The sequence below is a fragment of the Apis cerana genome, linkage group LG14 (assembly GCF_029169275.1).
Source record: "Apis cerana isolate GH-2021 linkage group LG14, AcerK_1.0, whole genome shotgun sequence".
In the NCBI taxonomy this organism is placed as follows: Eukaryota; Metazoa; Arthropoda; class Insecta; order Hymenoptera; family Apidae; genus Apis; species Apis cerana.
In genome coordinates this window covers 5,904,753-5,927,313 of record NC_083865.1, presented here as the reverse complement: position 1 = coordinate 5,927,313, position 22,561 = coordinate 5,904,753, and the positions used below count along the sequence as shown (strand labels likewise).

Sequence of the window (22,561 nt, the reverse complement as noted above, 5' to 3'; positions counted from 1 at the left end):
TCGTCAAATTGTTCGAAACATTTTGTGCGAAACATTTAGAACGTTAAAAAAATAACGACAATATCAATTTCATCAGATTTTTCATTTAAATTCCATTTTCATTCTCTTTTAATAAATTTCTATAACTTGTTTCGATTTATTCTTAGAAAATGCAATAATCCTCTGTGCAAATTCCAGAATTCTGTAACTGAATGTAATATAACTTAAACTGTGAACGCGATTCATCTTAATTAGCATCGATGTCTTCTGAGAAAATTATTTGATAAAAAAAGGTATATAACATGACATTTATTTGTGGAAAATTCTTGAAACGGGAATTCCAAGTATTCCACTTATTCGCGATAAAAGGTAATTTACATCCACGTGTGTTCAATATCATCTGTTTATTTCGTTTTTCCAATTGCCGTAGTAATGACAACAAATCCATTGAAATAAAAAAAAATCTGTATTTAATATTTTCTTCATCGTGTTCATCGAACTGCTGTCGATAATAATTAATTATAGACAGGATGTGATGTATTTGAAATGACGTTGTGTGAGATATTATTTTAAAAAGTATATTTTATAATTTTTAACCGATTATTTTCAACAAGAATTTTAATAAAATCCTTATTATTTTATTTGAAAAAATTATCAGAAAAATAATTATAAATAAATTTAACGATCTGATTTGTATTTGCATTTTCCTATTTGCAGAATATTACAAGTGATATTTTTTATCATTACCTTATTCCCAATTTTGAAAAATAAAATAGCAAATTATTCATTGTTTCAAATATTAAACTCATTTCTTATTTCAATTTAAAATAAATTACTTATTTGAATTTGATCATATTCGTAGTTATACAAATATCGTTAATCGTAATTCTAACTTCTCCAATTTAACTTTCGTGCGATTTTCGAACAGTAATTTATGTCAATTTTCGTTTTCGCCGGATAAATGGAAATAAAGAAGGTATTTGAATGGTAAATAACGCGAATTTGATTCAATTTATTTTCCAGGAAATATCAAGTTTGAATCTGATGATTGGATCTCGTGTAGAGTTGTTTAAAAGGGTATTAGAGTGCATCGTATATCTGATCTGTTTAATATGATCGGTGGAATCGGTGGAATTTTGTATTTCAAAGTGGAATGTACCGATGAATGGACTTGAAATATGAATAAAGATTCGTGGAAGTGGATCGAGAAACATGGAAGGAGAATCTTAAAGTTGATAGATCTGTAAGATAGAAAACTTGAATAATTCGAAGTCGATTTGAATTTTTCAATGTACAAAATTTATTTTAAACAATTTTTATTTTAATTTAGTTAATATAATTATAAGAAAACAAAGTATCCTTTTTTAATACAAAGGATTTCATACTTTAAAATACAGTTTACAAAAAAAGGTTTATATATATAATAAAAAAATATAAAACTATAATATAAAAATATAAAAATATAAAAAAATATAAAAAATATAAAACTTTTTATAATGTAAAATATTCGTTTTGTAATTCTCTTAATTTACGTTACTTACTTTCCTTGGACCATTTGCTTTGGGTAGTTATGTCCAGATGAAATAATGAACACGTATGTTATAACGGTGGAAGATATATACCTGAAAGGATAAAGTTTTGTTGACTTTGAATCTCGAAAGTTTTTGGAGATGAAGGGTTTAAGTTGATATTATGGAACTGGCAACTTGTGCAAGTTGCATTGTCAAGGATTACGATGACCTAATGTACTGGACAGAGTTTCAAATTTATGCACATTGACCATTATGAGAGTGTATATATTAATACGAAATTTGCAACAATGTGTTTTCGTGCATTTGCGTTATCTAGTGCCAAAACTATAATTCAAAGTTAACGAACTCTTTAATCTCTTGTTTATCAGTAGAAAGTACAATTACGAGGTTTCAACGAATGTCTAAAGTTTTGTAATAGTATTTTATAATAGTAATTAGAATTCAACAATTAGAATTATTGTAATAAATTAGATAATTTTCTTACAAAAGACGTAAATTTCTTGAAAACAGTCATTCAGTAACAATAGTTTGTTCTTTTTTATTTTATTTTATATAAAAAAAGAATATAATTATAACTATATTAATTGTAAATGTAAATTACAAACATGGAATAATATTAAACTTAACCTTTTTATTTCGAATCTTTTTATTTTAATTTATATTTTATTATATTTTAGAATCTGTTTTAATTTGTTTAATTTTTATCTTAAATTGATTTTAATAACTTATTTTTATTTTAATTTTAATCAAGGGACTTTCATAAGATTTTAATATTATAAAAATTCAAAATTGTTAAATGTATTATGTATGTATAAAATTTCAATTTCCGCGCGCAATTTCGAATAAATGAGTTGCGCAGCTCGAGCCAATCAGAAAACCGCTAAGACCCACTAGATGAATTAGTTAGTGCATGTGGCGTTATGCGTCATAGTCTGTTGAAAATTGTGGTGTGTCGTCGATGGAAATTTCTAACTGCGCAGAATTTTTATAGGTACGTATTACGTTATAATTTATAAACTATTAATAGTATTATTTAATTAATATTATGTTTATTTAATTAATTATTAAATATTATATAAAAATTATATAATTTCGTGAGTTTTTTTCGTTCAATCCGACTTGTAGGTTAGCCAAAATTCTTCGATTAATTTAGGATAGTTTTTGAATAATTTAGGAATTTTAGTTTAGAAATCTCGAAGTCTCGTAAATAAATAGAAATATTATATTTATTTGATTAATAATTTCGAGAATATAAATTTGATTACTAAAAATGATACAAGTATAGAGATACAATATCGATACTCGAGAATTTGAGAGGTTAATTTGCGATTAATGGATTAATTTTCTTTAGTATTTAACTATATATATATTATTATATCTTTTATCTCATTATAATATTCAAATTGATTCTTCGAAGAATAAAATTTTTCGTTGAATAAAATTTGATCATGCATTTAAATTTTTGCATGAATAGCGTATCCATGAATTCACAGAAGATTTTAAGAGAATCGACCGAGAAACCTGTCTTCTTCAGGATGCAAACAACAAGTCCATCCGGATGCCAATTTTGGCAACAGTTTACGAAAACAAATCGCATGCTGAATTTTATCACATTCACGAAGAATGAATTGTTCTCAAATTTGCTGATAAACTTCGAAAGTAAGGTAAAAATTTTCAATTTCAATTTTACTAAGAGAAAAAGTTAGGTGCATGCAATTCATCAAGCTGATCAATGCAATGAAAACTTTAGTTCTAAAATAAAAATATAATTAAATCGTACGAAATATGGGATTGGGAATTGGAGGTTAAGTTGTTAATGTAATGAAAACTTTAGTTCTAAAATAAAAATACAATTAAATCGTACGAAATATGGGATTGGGAATTGGAGGTTAAGTTGTTAATGTAGGTTTTATTGACATTTCAATAATTTATTGTTATTATTTTCAAAAGATTGATAAAATTTAAGAAAACATTTTCTTAATTACAAATTAATATTCAAACATTATAATATTTTTGAATTTATTATTTTATATAGAAAATAAATTTAAATATTATTTAAATATTGTGTTATTTATAATGTGAATATGTTATTTTTTCTATGTAATAATTTTTGTTTGAAATATATAAATAAATATCATTATGATGATACTATGAGTTTCTGTTTTTATTCAAATTTAAAATTATATCTAATTAATAAAAAGATTCATAACAAGAATGATTATTGTTAACGTTTGGTTTCTTTAGTGTGAAGAAAGATACTTCACAATACTTTACAATTTTTGTTCCATTTTAAAACTATTTCTAAGATATTTATTATACATTGTTAGATTAATATAAAGATATTGATTATAATATATATATATAAATATATAGGTTAGAATATAATCTATATAAATATATATAGATTAGAATATAATCTATATAAATATATATAGATTAGAATATAATCTATATAAATATATATAGATTAGAATATAATCTATATAAATATATGTAGATTAGAATATAATCTATATAAATATATATAGATTAGAATATAATCTATATAAATATATATAAATTAGAATATAATCTATATAAATATATAGATTAATATAAACTTATATAATATAAAGAAAATATACAATTATTATAAATATTTTAGTTATTGTAAATATTGTATAATTATTAATATATTATATAAATTATATTAATATATTATATTATATTATATATATATAATATATATTATATATATATATTATATATATATAATATATTATATATATATATTATATATATATAATATATTCTATATATATATATATATTATATATATTATATATATATATATAATATATATATATAATATTATATTATATTAATATATTATATTATATAAATTATAAAAAGATATTTAATTGAATCATAAAATTGTGCATCTAACAATTGAAACTGAACAAAAACTTTTTGTTATGAATCTTTCATATTATAATGTTTGAATATTAATGTAAATATATTCATGAGTTCAATCAACTTTTTACATGGTAGATTACATGGTAAATGTGTTAAACAACACCAAGTTTGTTTCATTCAAAAAAGGATAATGCTTTTCACTAACGACGACAACAATTTTGTTATGTTCCATACTATGGACGTTATAAAACATAGATTGTATGCTTTCACGCAAAAGTGTCGGGCAGTTTAAAGCACGTGTTACGGGTTACGATAAAATTTAGAAACTTATTGCAGCGATAAATTCTCTTGTCATAAATAAAAAAACAATCTTTGCACCGCGAAACAATTAAAACATTTTTATGTGAAATATAACAGAAATATCAAATTTTTTTCTTTTTTCTTTCTCGATAATTTCTTCTGTTATTTCGTTCACATTTTTCTCAAGATAAAACTGAAATTTTCACATATGTCATCACGTATCTTTGGAGTATTTATAAATAAAATTATGAATCTTTTATATTTTTGGCTTTTTCTTTTACATTTAATTTCATAAGAATTTATTTTATAAAAAGTTTTATCTTGTATCATACGTGAGAGCTTTGCTTCGTTTCGTTAATCTTGGCAAGGAAAAATTCGAGCGAACTTCGATATCCATTTATCATTCTCTGTGAACCAGTTATAAACTGTTCGACACAGTTCGACGTAGTATTTCAATGTTACTTTTGCTTTTGAAGGGATAAATGCATCGTTACAAGTATTAAGCTCTATATGAAACTTCGTGAACTTTTTCGTTATACTTTACACTGAATTCTCTTTTTTTAAAATTCCAAATGGATTTTAATAAATGTAAATAGAATTGGATTTTTGGATAATGTAAATTTCATGTCAGAATTTCGAAAGAATTATCGTTCTTACCATTTCTATTATAATAGCCCATCAAAAACGAGAATTGCATTTCTCATATTTCAAAATAAAAGCACGTATGGAACCATTTCATGTAGAGAAACATACATTATTCCAAATCTTTTAACGAAAGTTGTTGGCAACTATTATCAAGGGAATTATAATACCAGCCAAGTTTCTTCTTTTTCTTCTTTATTTTCTTCCTTTTTCTCCCTTTTTATGTATATCTATTTATAGACATGTGGACAATTCCTCAACTCTTTAAGAATTATATCATTTTATATAAATTTTGCATACAATTGAAGCCAATTATTTAATAATTAGTTAATTAATGATAATTAACAAAATAATTGTAGCAATTTAAAAAAAAATTATTATGAAATGATTGATGAATTCTATTAAATTTTATTATACATTAAAGATACTTTAGTTTTAATATTACATAGTTGACAAAATTGAAATTTTAAAGGAGGGAAAAAGAAGTCATTATTTCAATCTAATTTTATTATTTTATATTATAATCATATCGAATATTTTTGCATAAGAAAATTTTATGCTATTTAACCAAGCGTTTAAAAAATTCTCACTTAGTGTTAGAATGAAAATACATGGCCCTCGTATTTAATTTAAGAAAAAAATCATTTCATAAAAATTTAAATCGTATATCAGTTCATTAAAAAGATTCATTAAACTGTCCACTGTATATTAATGAATAGAAAATATAGTCACTGAAATCGATTTAATTTAACGGAGAAAAAGGGAAGAAAAAGAAGAAGAAAAAAAATAGTCAGATGACAGTTAATTTCACGCAATCGTGGAGATTTCACGAGAGTAGAAATAGAAGATTTAAGGGTTGATAATAGCGGTTTTAAAGAGAGGAAAATATAAATTAAGGTGGCGTGGGTATGGCTATAAATCACTGTTCGCTGCAAATATGGGATGAATTTATGATATTCGATTATATTTACCCTTTAGCGGAAGGGATGGAAATCTTGAAGGAAACCTGGAATTTCTTCGTTGAGAATATTACCTCTCGAGCATTAATAATCCATGCTACGTCGAATCTATCAGAGTTCCTTGGCGATTAATTTAGCGATTAATTCACCGATTAATTCAACGATTATTGCTTAATCGCCTGCGATTAAGCAATAAGATTGGATTAATTAAATCGTAGTATTTTGATTTTAGAATTATTATTAATTATTATTTCGTGCCTTTTTTGATCCTTTAAGATACTATCTTTCCTCATTTTTAATTTTTATCCATATTTTGTCATTGTTCATTATGAATATTAGATGATAGAGAAATATTTATTTATCATTAATTTTACAATAAAAATTCGATTTGCGAAAATTGAAGAGGAAGATAGTTACAATGAACTGAGATAATAAATATTTCAAATTCATTATATTCGTATGTATATTAACATCGTAATTTTCCTTCGTCACATATAAAAAATTGAATCGTTACCTTCCTTTTTTTATTTTTGAACTTTATAACATTTCTCTTATTAAATTTCTCATCTTTTCATAAACAAAGATCAAAGCTGAGGTATTACAGACAGTCTGGAAGGGAGATTATTTATTTTTAATATTTGTAAATAAACATTAAGTCGAATGGAAAGAAGTTTTTTCCTTTGAAAATTTTTCTATACTTTTCGAAAAAATTTCTTCTTTCGTCAAAATATTTCGAAATTTATAAGCAATTAAATTGAACGGACGAAAGATCATAGGCAAAATGGGACAAGAGTTGCAAGATCGCAAGCGGAAAGATGATAAAAGGTTGGACTCTTATCGAGAAAATGTTACAAGCAGTAAAGTTTCCACCTGAATCGAACAAGCTCCATCCAATAGCCACTCGATAAAAATGTAAGGAAACTCTGGTGCATTATTTCAAGTAACTTTATCTAAAATGGAGATTCCGTTCAGAAACGTTTAATTAAAAATATTTTCGTTCATTGAAATAGTTTTTTTTTTCTCGAAACTTAATTAATGTTTCAAAGCCATCTTTAAACTTTTTTCCAGAAAAACTTGAAGTCACATTTTTTTGACGATTATTTATTCAACGATATGACGATTTAATATTTAAGTGGAATTTTTTTCTCTCTTCCTTCCTAAAATTTAAAGTTTTTAAAATACAATCAGATGTTACATGTCGCATACTTTTAAGGAAGAAAATACTTCTACCATATTTCCATTGTATCCTTCAATCGATATTCAGTAAAGCCATGTACTTATACGTCTTGAATATCAGCTTTTGAGACGTGAGACAAGGTTTTAGGATTAAAGAAAGCGGCTAAGAAGCTGCATTTATCCACTTTTAAATCCTTCTAAATGTACTTCCAGTCTGCCTTTCTTTTTTCTCGAGAAGAATATCGATTCTATATCCCTAAAAATCTTTTTTTAATTTCGAGTATCGTCGAGTTTTAGATGAAAAAAAAAAAATTTGAAATAAATTATTCAAACGAAAAATAAAAATGATAAATCGCAAAGGTTTGATCGTTTGTTTCGCGCGTTTTAAATAAGAAATAATAATGATAAATTAAAAAAAAATATATAGTGGGATCAGTGTGAATAGTCAGACTTCGTAGAAATAGAACCACGTTTTAATTAAAAAGTTGTTTTCCTTTTTGCACACGTTATAAACACGTTTCAAATTACAGCGGAATTTCCAACGAAATGAAATCACCTCAAAAGTTAACGAAGTTAACTTTAATGCTTTTATTCCGGTGTATGGTTTTAATCGAACATGGAAACGTTTGATTGTGCATATTTCCATTTGGTTGCACATTCTGTCAAATGTCTGTTAAATAATTAGCCTGTCCAAACTGAGGCATATTGCAAATTTCGTTCGTTTTAATTATTTTGGGAAAGTAATTAATGAATAATAATAACAAATTGAAACGAACAACATAAGAAACGTAATTTGTTGTAAAACATATTTTCATGAATGAAATTAAATTGAACGAAACATGAAATTTGATAGAGTAGAAGAGAAATGATTTTTTTGAACTTTCTTCATTTTAATCTTTGATAAATTATTGAAGCTGTTGAATTATTCTTTAAGGGTACAATCGTTGATTGTTAAATTTTTCCAATATTTTATTTTGCAATGTATAAGGTGAGGGAAAAAATTTTTTTAAGAAATTGGAAATTGTTTTCAAGGTATCTTTTTATGAAATTAAAAAAAGAAAAATAAAATCATGATTCGATGTAATAGAATAATTATATCTCAAAATTATTTGTATTTGTATTCGAAACAAAAATAATATAAAATGTCCAGAATAAAATCAAACTAATTTGGGAAGGTGTAAAAAGAAGTGTAGAATCCAATTACTTAAAGTTTTACTCAATTCGCTCTAGTTTTAGTAATTTAGTTAAGCAGGGGAGCTTGGTGGTTACTTTGAGTAGTTGAATTTAATCTATGCTCCCTCATACGATCGATGCTTATAAAGAACGGAAACGGAGAGCATAGAATTTCTATAGAAACAGTGAAATAATTCGTGGGAGAAAATTCGTTTTTTAGTATTTATCCGAGTGATTATAGTCTTAGCATGCTCGATGCGGCATAACATTCCTGAACGTGTGAAAATTCTCCTATTTCACGATTATTTTTCCACTTGTACGGGGATAAACTGGATCGTTGTTATAAATATTTAAAATTTTCCACATCGTCCAATTCTCTCTTCTAATTTCAATTTAATTTTCCAATTAAAAAATGATGTCGGAAATGTAAATTAATATTAAATATTAAACAACAAAGAAATGACTTTGTAATTTTTTGAATAGAAATTTTTTTTTTTTTTTTTTTTTTTTTTAATTTTATTTTGGAATTAATTGAAGTTGAGACTTAAATTGAGTGCAAATAATGATAATCTTTTTCGATGGAAAATTATTTTATCTTTTTAAAATTGGATGAGAAGGTGTTTATCGTGGCAATTTAATTTACCCCAGGATCTATGGGCTAGTTTGCGAAAAATTCGAAGATCCTGTTTTTTAATGTGCGTATAGCGATCCCTTTTATTGCATACCAGATAGTTTCTTGAGTATCACGGTCAGATTAGGATTAAATAATGATAGGCGAAGAACGCGAGCAGTTTCTTCTGTCGTCTCGAAATGACAGTCAGAAGTTTGTCAGCCAGTAATGAAAATTCCGTGAATCGTTGGATGCTTCTTCCTTTTGAATCTTGACATCTAGTCGATGAAATTCTGGAGAATGTTCTTTCTATTCTTTGATACGAGAAAAATTGTGTTAACTGATGAATCTGAGAGGAATTAAATTCAATTTTTATTAAAAATTTCGAATTTTGAACGAGTTTTTGATAACTTTAATAATTTCTCATGTGTATTGTGTCTTCTTAAGTATCCTTAATATCAGGTTATTCCATAAACAATGCCAATGTTTCAAAAATAAATAACAAAATTAAATTACATTATTTAATTTTTTTTTAGTATTATTTTTGTTGTATATTTTGTTGTATAATTGAAGAGAATTTCTTTTTCTTTATTACATACAATTTATTTTATCTTTCACTATAAATTACAATCATAATAGTTTGATTCTGTTTTCTTTCACTTTCATCAAACAACATCGTTTGTGAGATGACCTAATATTTATGATACCATTTTTGTAAGTTGAATGAACAAAAAAGAAATCTAATAACTTTTCAGAGGGCTTAGATATTTTAATCGGAGAAATTCGTCTGTTTGTATAAATATTCTCATGTCGTTTCCAGTTTCTCTTTTAATTCCACTCGACTATTCGCCGAGAATGAATATTTACACGCGCGCCATCGCATCTTTCATAAATTACCGTGTCTCTGGATGAATGCAGGTTTCCTTCAACCGAGAATTCATTGCTCGTATAACTTTGAACGTGTGCGTTTCTTAGCCATGCTGAACGACTGAATTTCACATAAAAGGATAAAATAAGAAAATGTTTCGCGTCTATTTATTCATCGACAGGTTAGAAATATTGGAAAGAAAATTCGAAAAAATAATATATATGTAGAATATACGAACATAACGTGCAATAAATTTACCAATATGTTGTACAATATGATTTATTAAATGATTTTATTAATAAATATCAATAGTTAGTTTTCACTCATTCTAATTAAATTCTCAAAAAATTATAAATATGTCAAACACGCCAAATCTTTATTTCATCCAGTAAATTCATTGTGAAGATTCTTTCTTCCCTCAAAACGGTACTTTTTATCGAAGATGTTTGAATTTCGACAATGAAATAGAGATTCATCCTCAGCAACAATCATTATTTTCATCTTTTTTACTCGCGAAGCATTAGAAGCAAGTTAGAAAATTATAAATATTTTTGAGCAAGGTTCACAGATGATACACAGTTCTCTGTTTAATTCATTCTTCACGTTTCACGAGACTGACGTCTCGTGAGACTGCAAGTTTTAATTAAGACGGAGAACTTGGGTTTCCTTGCAACATTAAAAGGAAGCGCAGATAATGTTGCTCGCATCATTAACGTCCTCTTTCAATTATCGCGCCCTTGCGTTACGCTAAACCTTTCAATTTATTTCGAACAATTTCCGTGAATTGCAATCAGATTCCTTTGCTTGTGCAATTTCTCACAGAATTTGAAATGATTTCTCAATATCAGCGAATCCGGATCGACCGACTTTTGTAAATAATTTTTATAATTATAATAATATCAATTTTCTAATTAATTTATCGTATCGTTACAACTTATTCTAAATAATTTCGATGAATTTAAGAGGGAGGAAGTTTTGCCACGCGAAATATATAATTTTTGAACGATAACCGGTTTGACTTTTGTTGTGCATAGTAATTCCTCCAGTATCAATTTTTTTATTTTTGGAATTAATTGTACGTGATACAGGGGGGAGATATATAAGTTTACAGCGAAGTTGGAAAGCGCAGCAACCAGGCAGAATTTACTTTATGAATGAATTTTGAATAACATTTTCTCACTTTGTAAAGTTTTAATGAAGAAACTACTTGAAGAAATATTCTCTTCCCGATCAACATTTTTCGATATTAAAAAAAATCATGAGAAATCATGTAGACGTAGAGTTTATTATCCGATATACACTTAGTTTTACGATTGAATTCCGATAGAATTCTAATATTAACAATAATCTCATCGAAAATGACGAATAAGTACAACAAACGTATTTACGTAACGCAGAAAATATTCTATCAAACAATAAGGAAAATTTATTAATTTGTCAAGCAGCATTAATTCGATTGAAAGACAAAGAACAAAATTAAATATCGAGAACAATAGGGAAATCTAGATTGTAAAATTCAATTCTACGGAAGAAAAGATACCGTATTCGATATTCAAATTTCGACATTCAAAGGAGAGCAGAACCGCGTTAAATACGTAGAAATCCTCGATATTTGTCCATAGGCGAAGGTTTTTATTGTTCGACACGAATGAATGAACAACTTATGAAGCTTCGTCGTCACGGATTGAAAATATTTGCGTAGCGATTATTGGAGATTTTTCTTCAATTTAATGCGAAACAACGCATTGAAATTATTTCAAGTTCTGGCAATCTAAGTATTCCAACTCGTGCATTTCAACAGTTTAAACTACGGATGTTCTGCCTTATCGGAATATGGTGGAAATAATGTAATAGCGCGACAAGATCGAAACGTTTATCGTTTTACACAAGTTTGCGGCCATGAGAATTCTCAGATCACGGGATGTCATTGTTCGTTTCATTTTCATCTCTGTGTATAGAAGACTGGGATAAAAGAAATAAAATTGTTGGTTAGGCAATATTCAATATTGAAGTATTTGAGAAATTTACTCGAGAAATGATGGATGAAAGTGATACAGAATTGGGAAAAGTACGTAACAATGGAAAATTATATGGCGAAAAAAAAGAACGGAAGGATGAAATGGAAAGTTTCTTTGTGTGTTAAGAGATTTGTCGAATTTTGGGAATTAAGTTTATGGAATTTTTAATTTTTATAGTGATTTTTCCTACCATTTATCTCAATTTTTTTTGTAAATAATTCGTTTCGTATCTTATTATCCGAAAATTCTTTTATCCGAACGATCTTGTTTTCTTGTTTCGCATAATGGAGGCTCTATTATATTGTAATTTTTCACGGTGTGTAGCACAGCAACGATCTCTGGTTTCAATTCGTTATGCTTCCTTTTCCTTTTCATAACATGTGGCTCTTTTTCTTGGGGAACAAGTATGAAGCAACAATTTTCTGCGATTTTTACAATGAACGATAAACATTTATAATAGACGTGGAAAAAACGAGTTGCAAAATTTTAGAGAATAAGGAATCGACAAATAATATAGTATAAGTCGACGAAAAATCGAGGGCAGAATGTTGTTTGGATGAAAGAGTTGGAAAATTTGGAAAATTCTATAATTATTCTGTATTTGTAATATACGATTAAGTTCGATGACGAGAAAAATGTTTGAGAATAAGGAATGATTGTCGTATTAAAATCGAATAATTTTGGAACATCTCGATATTGGAATAAATTAATCATTAATAAAACTAGATGTAATGTTAAAAATTTCATCGATGTTGAAATAAACGGTAATTAAATCGCATGATTTAATACACGAATTATTATTACTTTATGATAATCAGATATACGATTTAAAGTCTCTCCATGAATCATTGAGCGTATTTAATAAACAACACGTATATAAAATCAGAGGTGAAAAAACGTATGAAGAAAAATCCATGTCCTAATGATAATTAAATAATATTGGACACTCCTTTCAATGATAAAAATCATCGACATTAAAATTAATGATAATTAAAAATTTATCTATACTAGAATAATTATATTTAATTACCTCAAACAGGAAGAATACCATTTCCAATTTTTATCAATCCTCAAAATCCTGGTACAAACTCACATGCATTATTCATTTCCCTCTTATTTACTCTTTGATCATTTTAAACGCGTTAAAACTCCTTATTTATCATCCTCTTCTCAATTATCAAGAGATATCAAGAAACAACAAGATCGTACATTAAGGACAATTTAGGGATAGCAATTCGAGCAAATAGCATGGTCGTTGCGATTTTATTCATGCAAGAGCATCCGCATTCGAAATGAACGCATCGATTATACGCGAACCGATTCACACACGATCGGTCTCGCAGCACAAAAATGAACATTTGCAATTGTGCATGTCACAAGGATGCATTAAAATCGTCGATCCGTGTAAAGCTTTCAACGTAAAGCATCTCGTGTGGCATCTCTCAATTGGAAATGCAAAAGAAAAAAAGATAAATAAAAAAGATATGAGGAAAAAAGAAGGAGCATTGCATTTCATCGGTTTAATCCATTGATTTTTCGAGAGTTTTAACGAGAAGTGGACTTTTCTTTTTTTTTGTAATACTTTGGTTTTAATACCTATGAACAAGCTTCAAGAAGAGGAAGAAAGTTTAATTAACTCGAATTTTATGCCACGTTTCCGTGTGCCCTTTGCCTTAAATAGGTAAATAGGATCACTCATAATTTTCAATGTGAAATTTAAAAATTTCTCTGAACGAAATTTAATTGCAAATTGTTAATTTCGTGTTAATAATTCGAAAAAATTTCTTGAAACTTCCACGAATGGAATCGACAGGAGAAAATGATTCTTGGAATTCCTTTTCCTTTTTTTTGAACGTACATATTTTAAAATATTCCGCTTAATACAAGAAATTGGAAAAATTACACGTAACACGTTGCCTCTTAACAAGTTAATTAACTGCACGATTGAGAAAAAAATATATAACAATTTTCAATCGTCAATTTTCGTGCTGGAAAAATGCGCGAGAACGATAAGTTTCGCGGCTGTAAATCTTGGAAAAGAAAAATGGAAAAAGGAATCGAACGGCTCGACGATCAACGAAACTCGTTACTGCGAAAGAAGAAAGAAGAGGCGGGATGAAAACGCGCAGCTGTGATTTTTTACGTTTTCACACTGATAGAGGGAGGGGAAAGGCAAGGAAATAAGGAATTTCGGGGTGGAAAATTGGCGGAGAAAAAGAAAAAAAAAAAATATGGCCCGAGTGTCGAGCGTCGAACAATAGGCGTTGTGGCAATTTGACGTGGATGCCGTTTCTAAAATTTGGCAAACTTCCTACTTCTAATGTATCGTCTTCGTCTATTGTTTCCAGTTCATTACGGATAAACAAAAAAAAATAGTCGTGGTATCTTTGTTGAAATGCAGGCCGGGCACGAAATACAGGATAAAAATAATCGAAAGAAGGTGCTCGATCGATTAATCGAATCAGCCTCGAGTTAATTTCACCTTCTCCAAGATAATTCCAGTGATTCTGTATAAAAAGAAGAAGAAAGAAAAGTTTCTAATTTGCACGTGCATATTGGAACAGTGTTAACTTTCAACGACAATTACTTTTACTTACCGAAGCTATTACTTTTCACATTAATTTACACCGATACAACGAACTTGTTTTCTCGCAATATAATATTTCTTTTTCTTCCGATCCATTGGTAAATCTTATTCCAATCCGTGTGAACCCATTCTGTTGTAAACGCATACATTTCAAAAATGATTCCCCTCTCCTTTCAGGGATCACATTTCCTTTACTATTATTTCCTTCCTCCTCCTCCTTCTCCTCCTCTCTCCCTTCTTCTCTCTTCTTCCCCCTAAAACCCTTTCTCCTTTTACAAGCTCCCACTCCTCTTATTTTTTTAATTTCGAACACCCCTCTCCCTATAATATCCCCTGCACCCTTTCCTCCCTTTTAATTCCTCGCACAATCTCCCTTCTCAAGCACGCTTGTTTCTCCTCACACTTGCCAATTTCCTTTTTATCGCACCCTTTCTCTCTCTCCAGTTATTATCCACAACTCTCGTCGCCCGAAACATCGTTCCACCTCCATCCTCTCCCTTGGGTATCCCGGATCTCTACCGTCCCCGTGGTGAGATTACTTTCCCCGATTATGGAAAATTTTCCGAATTTCATCACGTTGGTGGAGGAGGGTGGATAGGTGAAAGGGAAGGGAGGAGGCCTTTTCCGGTGATAGATTATTCCCAGCCGATCTTCAATGCAGGGCACTCGGCCACGGAAGTGGTTGACACTTGGAACGAAGTAGAACGAGAGGAGGGAAGGGGTTCGAGTGGCCACCGGTGGCCACTGATCGACCAAAGGGTGGACATCATCGAGGGCGTCAATGGCCAATCGATGAATGGACGAGACTTTGACACAGTTTTTCGCACCATTGTAGTGGTAGGGGTGGAGAAATTATGGGAGGAGGATTAAATTTTTCGATTCTCTGATTCTTCTTTTTGATTGTAGATTGTAGATGTGAAGCTATTTTTTCGAAAAAGATGTTTTGTTCGTAGTCGAAATTTCATCCCTATCGAAGCCTCGGTTAAATAAATGGTTGGTGAAATGTTTCTTTAAAATTTCGAATCTCTGTAAATTGGGCTATGCAATTTTTCTTTAGCAAATATATACTCTCAATATGCAAATGCAAATTTTTGATAGGTAATTTATCGTGAAAAACAGGGTCGATTTAGTCTAAAGGAGGTTAAAACTTGTATCTAAAACTATGGAAGATGATGATGATGAGGAGTATGAATTCGCGTGTTTGATATTTTCATCATCGTTACCACGGTTTATTGAAACTTCGTTAAATGAAACCGTAAAATAGAATTATGGAGGGGAAACTAATTACTGAGAAGTAATTAAATTTAAAGGAATAAAAATAACCGAATTGCAGAGAAATAAGAATACTGGAATCGGTCGTTTTCTATCGAAACTTTATTAGACAGTGAAGTTGTAAAATAGAATTATTACTGTGAGAAAAGTAATTAAATTTAAAGGAATAAAAACAATTAGATTGCAGATAAATAGTGAATAGTTTGTAATGATTTGTTGAATTTGTAGAATATCGACAGAAGAAAAATTTAAGAAAATAAAAATAATTTATAATTATTGTAGACGAATAAGAATTTGTTTATCGAAACTTCATTAAACGAAGTTTGGCTGAGTTGTATAACTCGAAATATCGTTGAAAGAAAAATAATCGAATAGTCGTTGCGGACAAGTAAGAACAAGTTGGCATAGTTAATGAAACTTCATTCATTCGATGGTACAATGAGATTTAACAAAGTAGAAATTTTCTTAGGAAAAAATGGGAAAATTTTCAACAAGATTAAAATTCTTTCTTATTCGATATTATAATTTTATTTATTGACTTTTTTTTATTCTTATCTTATCTTTCTTTATTCTTTATTTATTTTCTATTTTCCTCTATCACCTTCAGATTCAAAAAAAAGTTTCCACTTTAAACTTCCCATTCAATAATTTTCCAATATTTAATTTTTAATCAAATTAAAATTCTCTTCTTAATGGAGAATCTTCTCTCTTCTCTAAAAGAGAAGAACACGATAATTTCATTTATCATCATTTCAAATGTTGAATGCAAAATCGAATTTCTATATCGAATCAGATATCGATACTCTCATTACGTAATAAAATAAATCTTCAGAAAACGGTAATCAAGGAGGAAAGAGTAAGAATATCGATTCGATATGGCGGTGCAATTTTCCCTTTCATGAGAATATCACAGCAACGAGCATTTTCTTGTTTAATAAAATCACGTGATGTAACTTTCTGAGCATTTCTCGGATTTCCTCCAAGCTTTAATCCGATCGTAATTCCCAGTTCACGTGTTATTCGAGTTAAAGCGGAAGTAAAAATCGTAAAACTGACTATCGTATCCCCGTCATTCGATTTAGTCACTTGCATCTGATAGTTTCATAATCGCTTCGAGAAATCTTAATTTTCATTTGCTGAAAGAGCGGCTCTGTCATAAACAGAGGCAAACAGAGGCAAACGATTGTTTCGTTTCTCTCGTAACACGAGATTCGTTGGTTCTTGTTGAAAGTTGTGCAAAAATTTTGGACAAAAAAATATTTATTATATTTCCAAGCTATGAATTACACTTAAAAAAATCTTCGATTGTGGAAGTTTAAAATATCGTTAACATCAACAGTATTTGAAGATTGATTCGTCTTTTTTAGAATTTGGAATTTGTTCATTCGCGATCTTCAATATTTCTAATTATTCTTCTTCTAATCTTTAACTATCCGTGAATTTAATCATTCATATTTCTCTGTTTTATCTCTACTTTTACGTCTCTTGTTGTTCTTATCTTAGCTTGTTAGCAATAATTTCACTGTCCAAATAGATTTAACCCCGTGGCATTCGTGGACTAGATATCTCGCAAACTGAGTTCTACTCATCCGATTCTTTAGACGAAGTTGTTGACTTAACGCTTTGTAAGAGTTGTCTCGCGTACTTCTTCCATAGTAATATTTAACGATCGCGACTATTATTAATATAAGAAGAAAAAAAGACACGATAGGAATTTAGAAAATAATTTGGGAGGGGGAACAACATTTTATTGTCAAACTATTGTTATCCAAAATTTTTCAATGGAATTTGAAAAATATAAGAACAAAAGTGGATTGCTATTAGAAATAGAAGAAGGATTCTAATTTTAAGAAAATTCAAAAAAGAGACAGAAATAGATAAAAATTAATTTTTATCACCGTAGCAATATTAATTCTCTTTTTCAACGAGGAAATATAAGATAAAATCTGAAAGACGAATGAAAATAGAAGAGTAAAGAATCGAAGAGTTTAAAACTTGGTGACAAACGAAAACGACCTATTTCGGTAGCCAGTTATAGCTGGAAATTTCGTGTCAACAATTTTCCACGATATCTCTCGCTGTTATGTCGAGTTCGTCAGTTCAAAGTGGCTAGCTACTTTCGAAGTGTAAAGCAATATCTCTCCAAGGGATGCTAGCCAATATCTGTCTCGAGTAAGACGATGACGCAAAGATCTTACAGAGATTATTAAATTTAACTTGGACGTTACGTCACATTGTTGTGCAATGGTATAATAAAATATGACAAAGAAGGTGTCACGATGTTCTCTCTGTATATTAATGAAACAATGGAACGATATGCGATACGATCGAAAGGTATTTAATTAATTCTTTACTCGAAAAGTCGAATATGTTTGGATGGAATTGTCGGATTTCATCTCATTTCGTGAAACTAATTAGAAATTCTGTGGTAATTTAATTGCGTATCTGTTACGTATCCTTCTTCTTTTCCCTTTGGAAAAATTTTTGAGAGAAATATGAAAGAAAGATTTTTATTTAAATAAATTTCGTAGCATCGACTTGAAAATGGGATTTTTTAAAAAATATTTTTCTTGTCCGCTCGAGGACGAATTATATAAAAATTTTTGAAAAGTGAAAAGTCGTTTAGTTGCTATTTTGATGAGAGAATGTAAGTGAATATTTTTTAAAAGTTTATCAAAATGAAACGGAGGGGAAGTTTAAATAGAATTAATCTTTTACCCTGGAAAATATCCACCTACGCAGGATTGTATCTACTGTACAAATTTCTACAATTTCTTCAATTAACAATTAAACAATTTTCAATTGCAAAGAAAAATTAAAATTTCGAAATAAATTCTGGCACAATTATGCTTCGTTGAATCAAAATGAATCAATATCATAGAGGGTGTAGTAAAGTAAAGGGTTGATGAAAATGGTTCATTATCATCATATCTTTAACATTTTCACCGTTATTGAAATTTTATTTTCTTCGCTTCAGCGAACGATGTTAGAATTTTTTTTTTTTATCGAGCTTCGTTATCAACCATTATTGGAACGAAACATTATCAGAAGCCGGTGAATAACAACATTGGATAGATATCATCGTGACGCGATATTCTCTTTTTTTTTTTTTTTTTTAAGTCAACAACTAAACTCGATGAAAAATATACATTCGTTACAATTGTTAAGTATTATTGAAACAAATGCATCAATAGCGAGAGAAAATTATCTGGAAAAAAAATATCGAGAGAAATATTAGAGGAGAATTTGCATTTAGAATCAATTTTGAAAAAAAAAAAAAGTAACGATTCAAATTCAAGTTTGATGTTAGCAAGCTCTGAAGACAAACTCTTTCCTTCTTCTTTTTTATTATTTTTTAATCGTTTACACAAATTACAAATCTTTTCGATTAATTTCACTTCTTTCCCTTTCTTACTTTTATCATATTCTATTTTATCGTGCTTTACTTCGATTCAATGATAAAATTACTCAAAGAGAAGAAGATTATAATTTATGTGCACGACGAATCGAATCTTCGAATCGCGGCTTTAACTCAACGTTCTATCATAGTGAAACAAAGTTGTTAAAACAACGTCCAAGGTTATGGTTAACGATCAGAACGGCATCCACTTTCCACTAATTGCAAAACTTTCATCCGTCTGTGTATATATACGAATTGAATATCTGCTCGTAAACGATACCTATTCGATTTAATTCAATCTAAGAAAGGAATAAAATGGGAAAAAATTCTGATCCATCGAGAACGATAGTTTTCATCCAGTGAGTAAAGATCTCGAGTAATCGAAATATGATCGTTGTATACGATCGTGTTATCCGTTGCCTAATTTGCATTATTCACCAGCATAACACGAGTCGGGGAAGATTAAATGGACTATGTGACCCATATTACGCGATATCATCCAAATTCACCAGCACAAACGATATGTACTTATAATAATGGAAAGGCGTACGTGAGCCTGGCATACTAATAATCCTTTGTTTCGTGCGACATGCTCGTGCACTGAAATATAAATAAAGGTAAAATTTTAAATCGATCCAATTAACAGATAAATGGAATTACACGAGCTTGAAATTGTAACGATCCATTTGAATCAAAAAAGAAGAAAAGGAATTTGATTTTTCACAACAACGAAATATTAAATGATGTTTAATTCCCATCTTAATATCCGAATGAAAGGGGAAACGAAAATGAAATTAATGCAAGAATAAAGTAGAATATATATAGTTTTGGAAATTACATTTCTTGCAGTCGAGAAATTTTGAGAAAAAAAAGAAAAAAAGCAAGATCCATCGTTTTTAGATCGACTTTCAACACGTGTTCCATGTAATTAACCCATTAATTCGAACAAAGGTTGGCAATTTCGAGACGAAAGTACAAAATCCTCGGGACAAGAAATTTTGAAATATATATCTCACTTAGAATCGCGCCGCAAAGTACGATAATTCCATCGAGAGAAACGAGAACGATACTCGAGTTTCAGCGCGCTGTCGAGAGCGGCCGTTGTTGAAGAGCGACGACACGCCGGGACGAGAGAAAATTTGTCAGCAACTAACGACAACCATTCGGGATATAATACACCGTAGCCAGCCTGATCCCTTGAAATTCTCTAACCGCCATCAAGTCGGATCCGCAGAGTTGGCCTGTTCCCGTGTCGCGCATTGGACAGACCACAATTTGTTGAGGACCGATGGTACTTGCGCGATCGAAACGTCTGTTAATTACTACGGCTTGTCGCCTCCGATATCGACCTCTGTCCTCGCCTTCAGACATTCACCTTGATTGACGAGAAATCTCGTTTCCATTCATGCTGTCGATTCGAAAGAGGAAGAGGAGGGGTGGGGGGATCAAGGCGTTCGCTGAAGGAAATCACCTGTTTCGTGTGCTACGCCTTCCTTTTCTATTGCATTTTGATATTGTTCAAGGAATCCGTTCGATTCGAACAGGTTTTTTTTCTTTTTGGTTTCGAGATTGAGAAAGAATTGAAGATAAATGGATCTTGCTTGATTATTGTCGTGGTTTAGATTCTGTCGACTTCGTATTTGGGAATAGAAGTTGTTGTTGAACTTTGTTGTAATTAGAGTAATTTCAGAGTGGTTTTTAATTTAAGTTGGAGTGAATGTCGAGTGTGGAGAAAATTGCTTGGTTAGCGAACTAAAATTCCTTTGGAGAGGAAAAGAGAGAGAGGGGGGGTTATGGTAGTTTAAGAGTGTTGTAGAGGAGAAATATAGTAATATATAATATTGAATTATATATGGTAGAAAAATGGGGATGGCCTGATTCGTACTATACCATTTTCTCAATCCACTGTGTCTGGCCAGAGAGGGAATTTTTCAGACGAGCATGATGAAGTGTAAAAATTTATTTTATATATTATACTACGGGTATAATATCCATATTTTTGCATTGAATGTATGAATTCGTAATGTGTCGGGGAGCAAGATTCATACGTCATCGTATAATAATAAATTAATTTATGAAATTTTGTTAAAAGAAATTACGATGAAGTTTGTTGATTTTCCATGGGAAATATGTAAAATATCATTGTCATTTCGGGATTTACTCAAGAGTTGAATATCCATGCATTAAAATGCGCATGAATTAATATAAATGAATACATTAATAAAACAAGTATATTTGCGTACGATTAAAATAGAAAGATGTTCATATATAAAATAGAATTGTTGCAAAACATAAAATTATTCGTATTTGACTGATTTTTAATTCTCTGATACGTTTTAATTATTCGTCCATCTTCCATATTATTGCATATTCTTGAAGAATACAAAGAAAACGAATTCGATAGATATTCTATTTGTTCCTTATTATCGTTATTATTCATTTATATAAAATTCTATTCTATCAATTTCGATATTTACAACGAAATTAATATCAATCGATACAGTGCTCGACGACACATTTTAATTCACTCGAGTTTCTACGCTCTACTTAACTTCTAATGACTCGACAAACCTTCCAATCTTCTAATTTCCCACTTTAAAAACAAAAATATCGTATACTTGAATCGCAATCATCGTGTGCACGTGATCCGCACAACGAAAGATATAAAGATAAAAAGACCTTCTGGTAGTCCCTCGATTTTTAAGGAAGGCGTCACTTCCTCGAAAATCGTCGTAACACTCGGAACAGGAAATTGGAGAGTCCTCGAACGTTGTCCTCACCTCGGGTCGAAAATGTATTCGATTCGAGAAGGGAAAAAAGGAGTCACGATTCCTTGATCAAAGTGTTTCCTGCCTGATGTTGCACGGCATAACATCAGTGTGTCGATGGCCTGGGTGATCGTTATTCATCGAACGTCACTCTGCATCACACTCTATCGAGCACGTAAAAGATGTGTATGCATTGAAATCGAGGCGAACGACAGTTTCTTTACGGTCGTGCGACTCTTTGACGATCGAATATCGATCGGGAAAAGTATGTAGGCTGGGAGATTTATTTTTTTCTTTCTTTCTTTCTTTCTTTCTTTTTCTTCTCTCTTTCATGACGCGTAAGGGCAGAGGGAATTTTATGTTTCGACGATGAAAGGATGGT

General features: G+C 29.7%; 1 protein-coding gene across 1 annotated transcript in view; it reads left to right on the top strand.

The window, feature by feature from the left end:
* The first annotated feature begins 2,416 nt into the window (after positions 1-2,416).
* The window catches only part of LOC108003141 (trehalase), a 66,097-nt gene continuing 45,952 nt past the window's right edge, over positions 2,417-22,561 (top strand). The window contains exon 1 of the mRNA XM_062084213.1: positions 2,417-2,502. Within this exon, the coding sequence (XP_061940197.1) occupies positions 2,432-2,502 (71 nt within the window). The 5' untranslated portion in view covers positions 2,417-2,431. The remainder of the gene's footprint in view (positions 2,503-22,561) is intronic.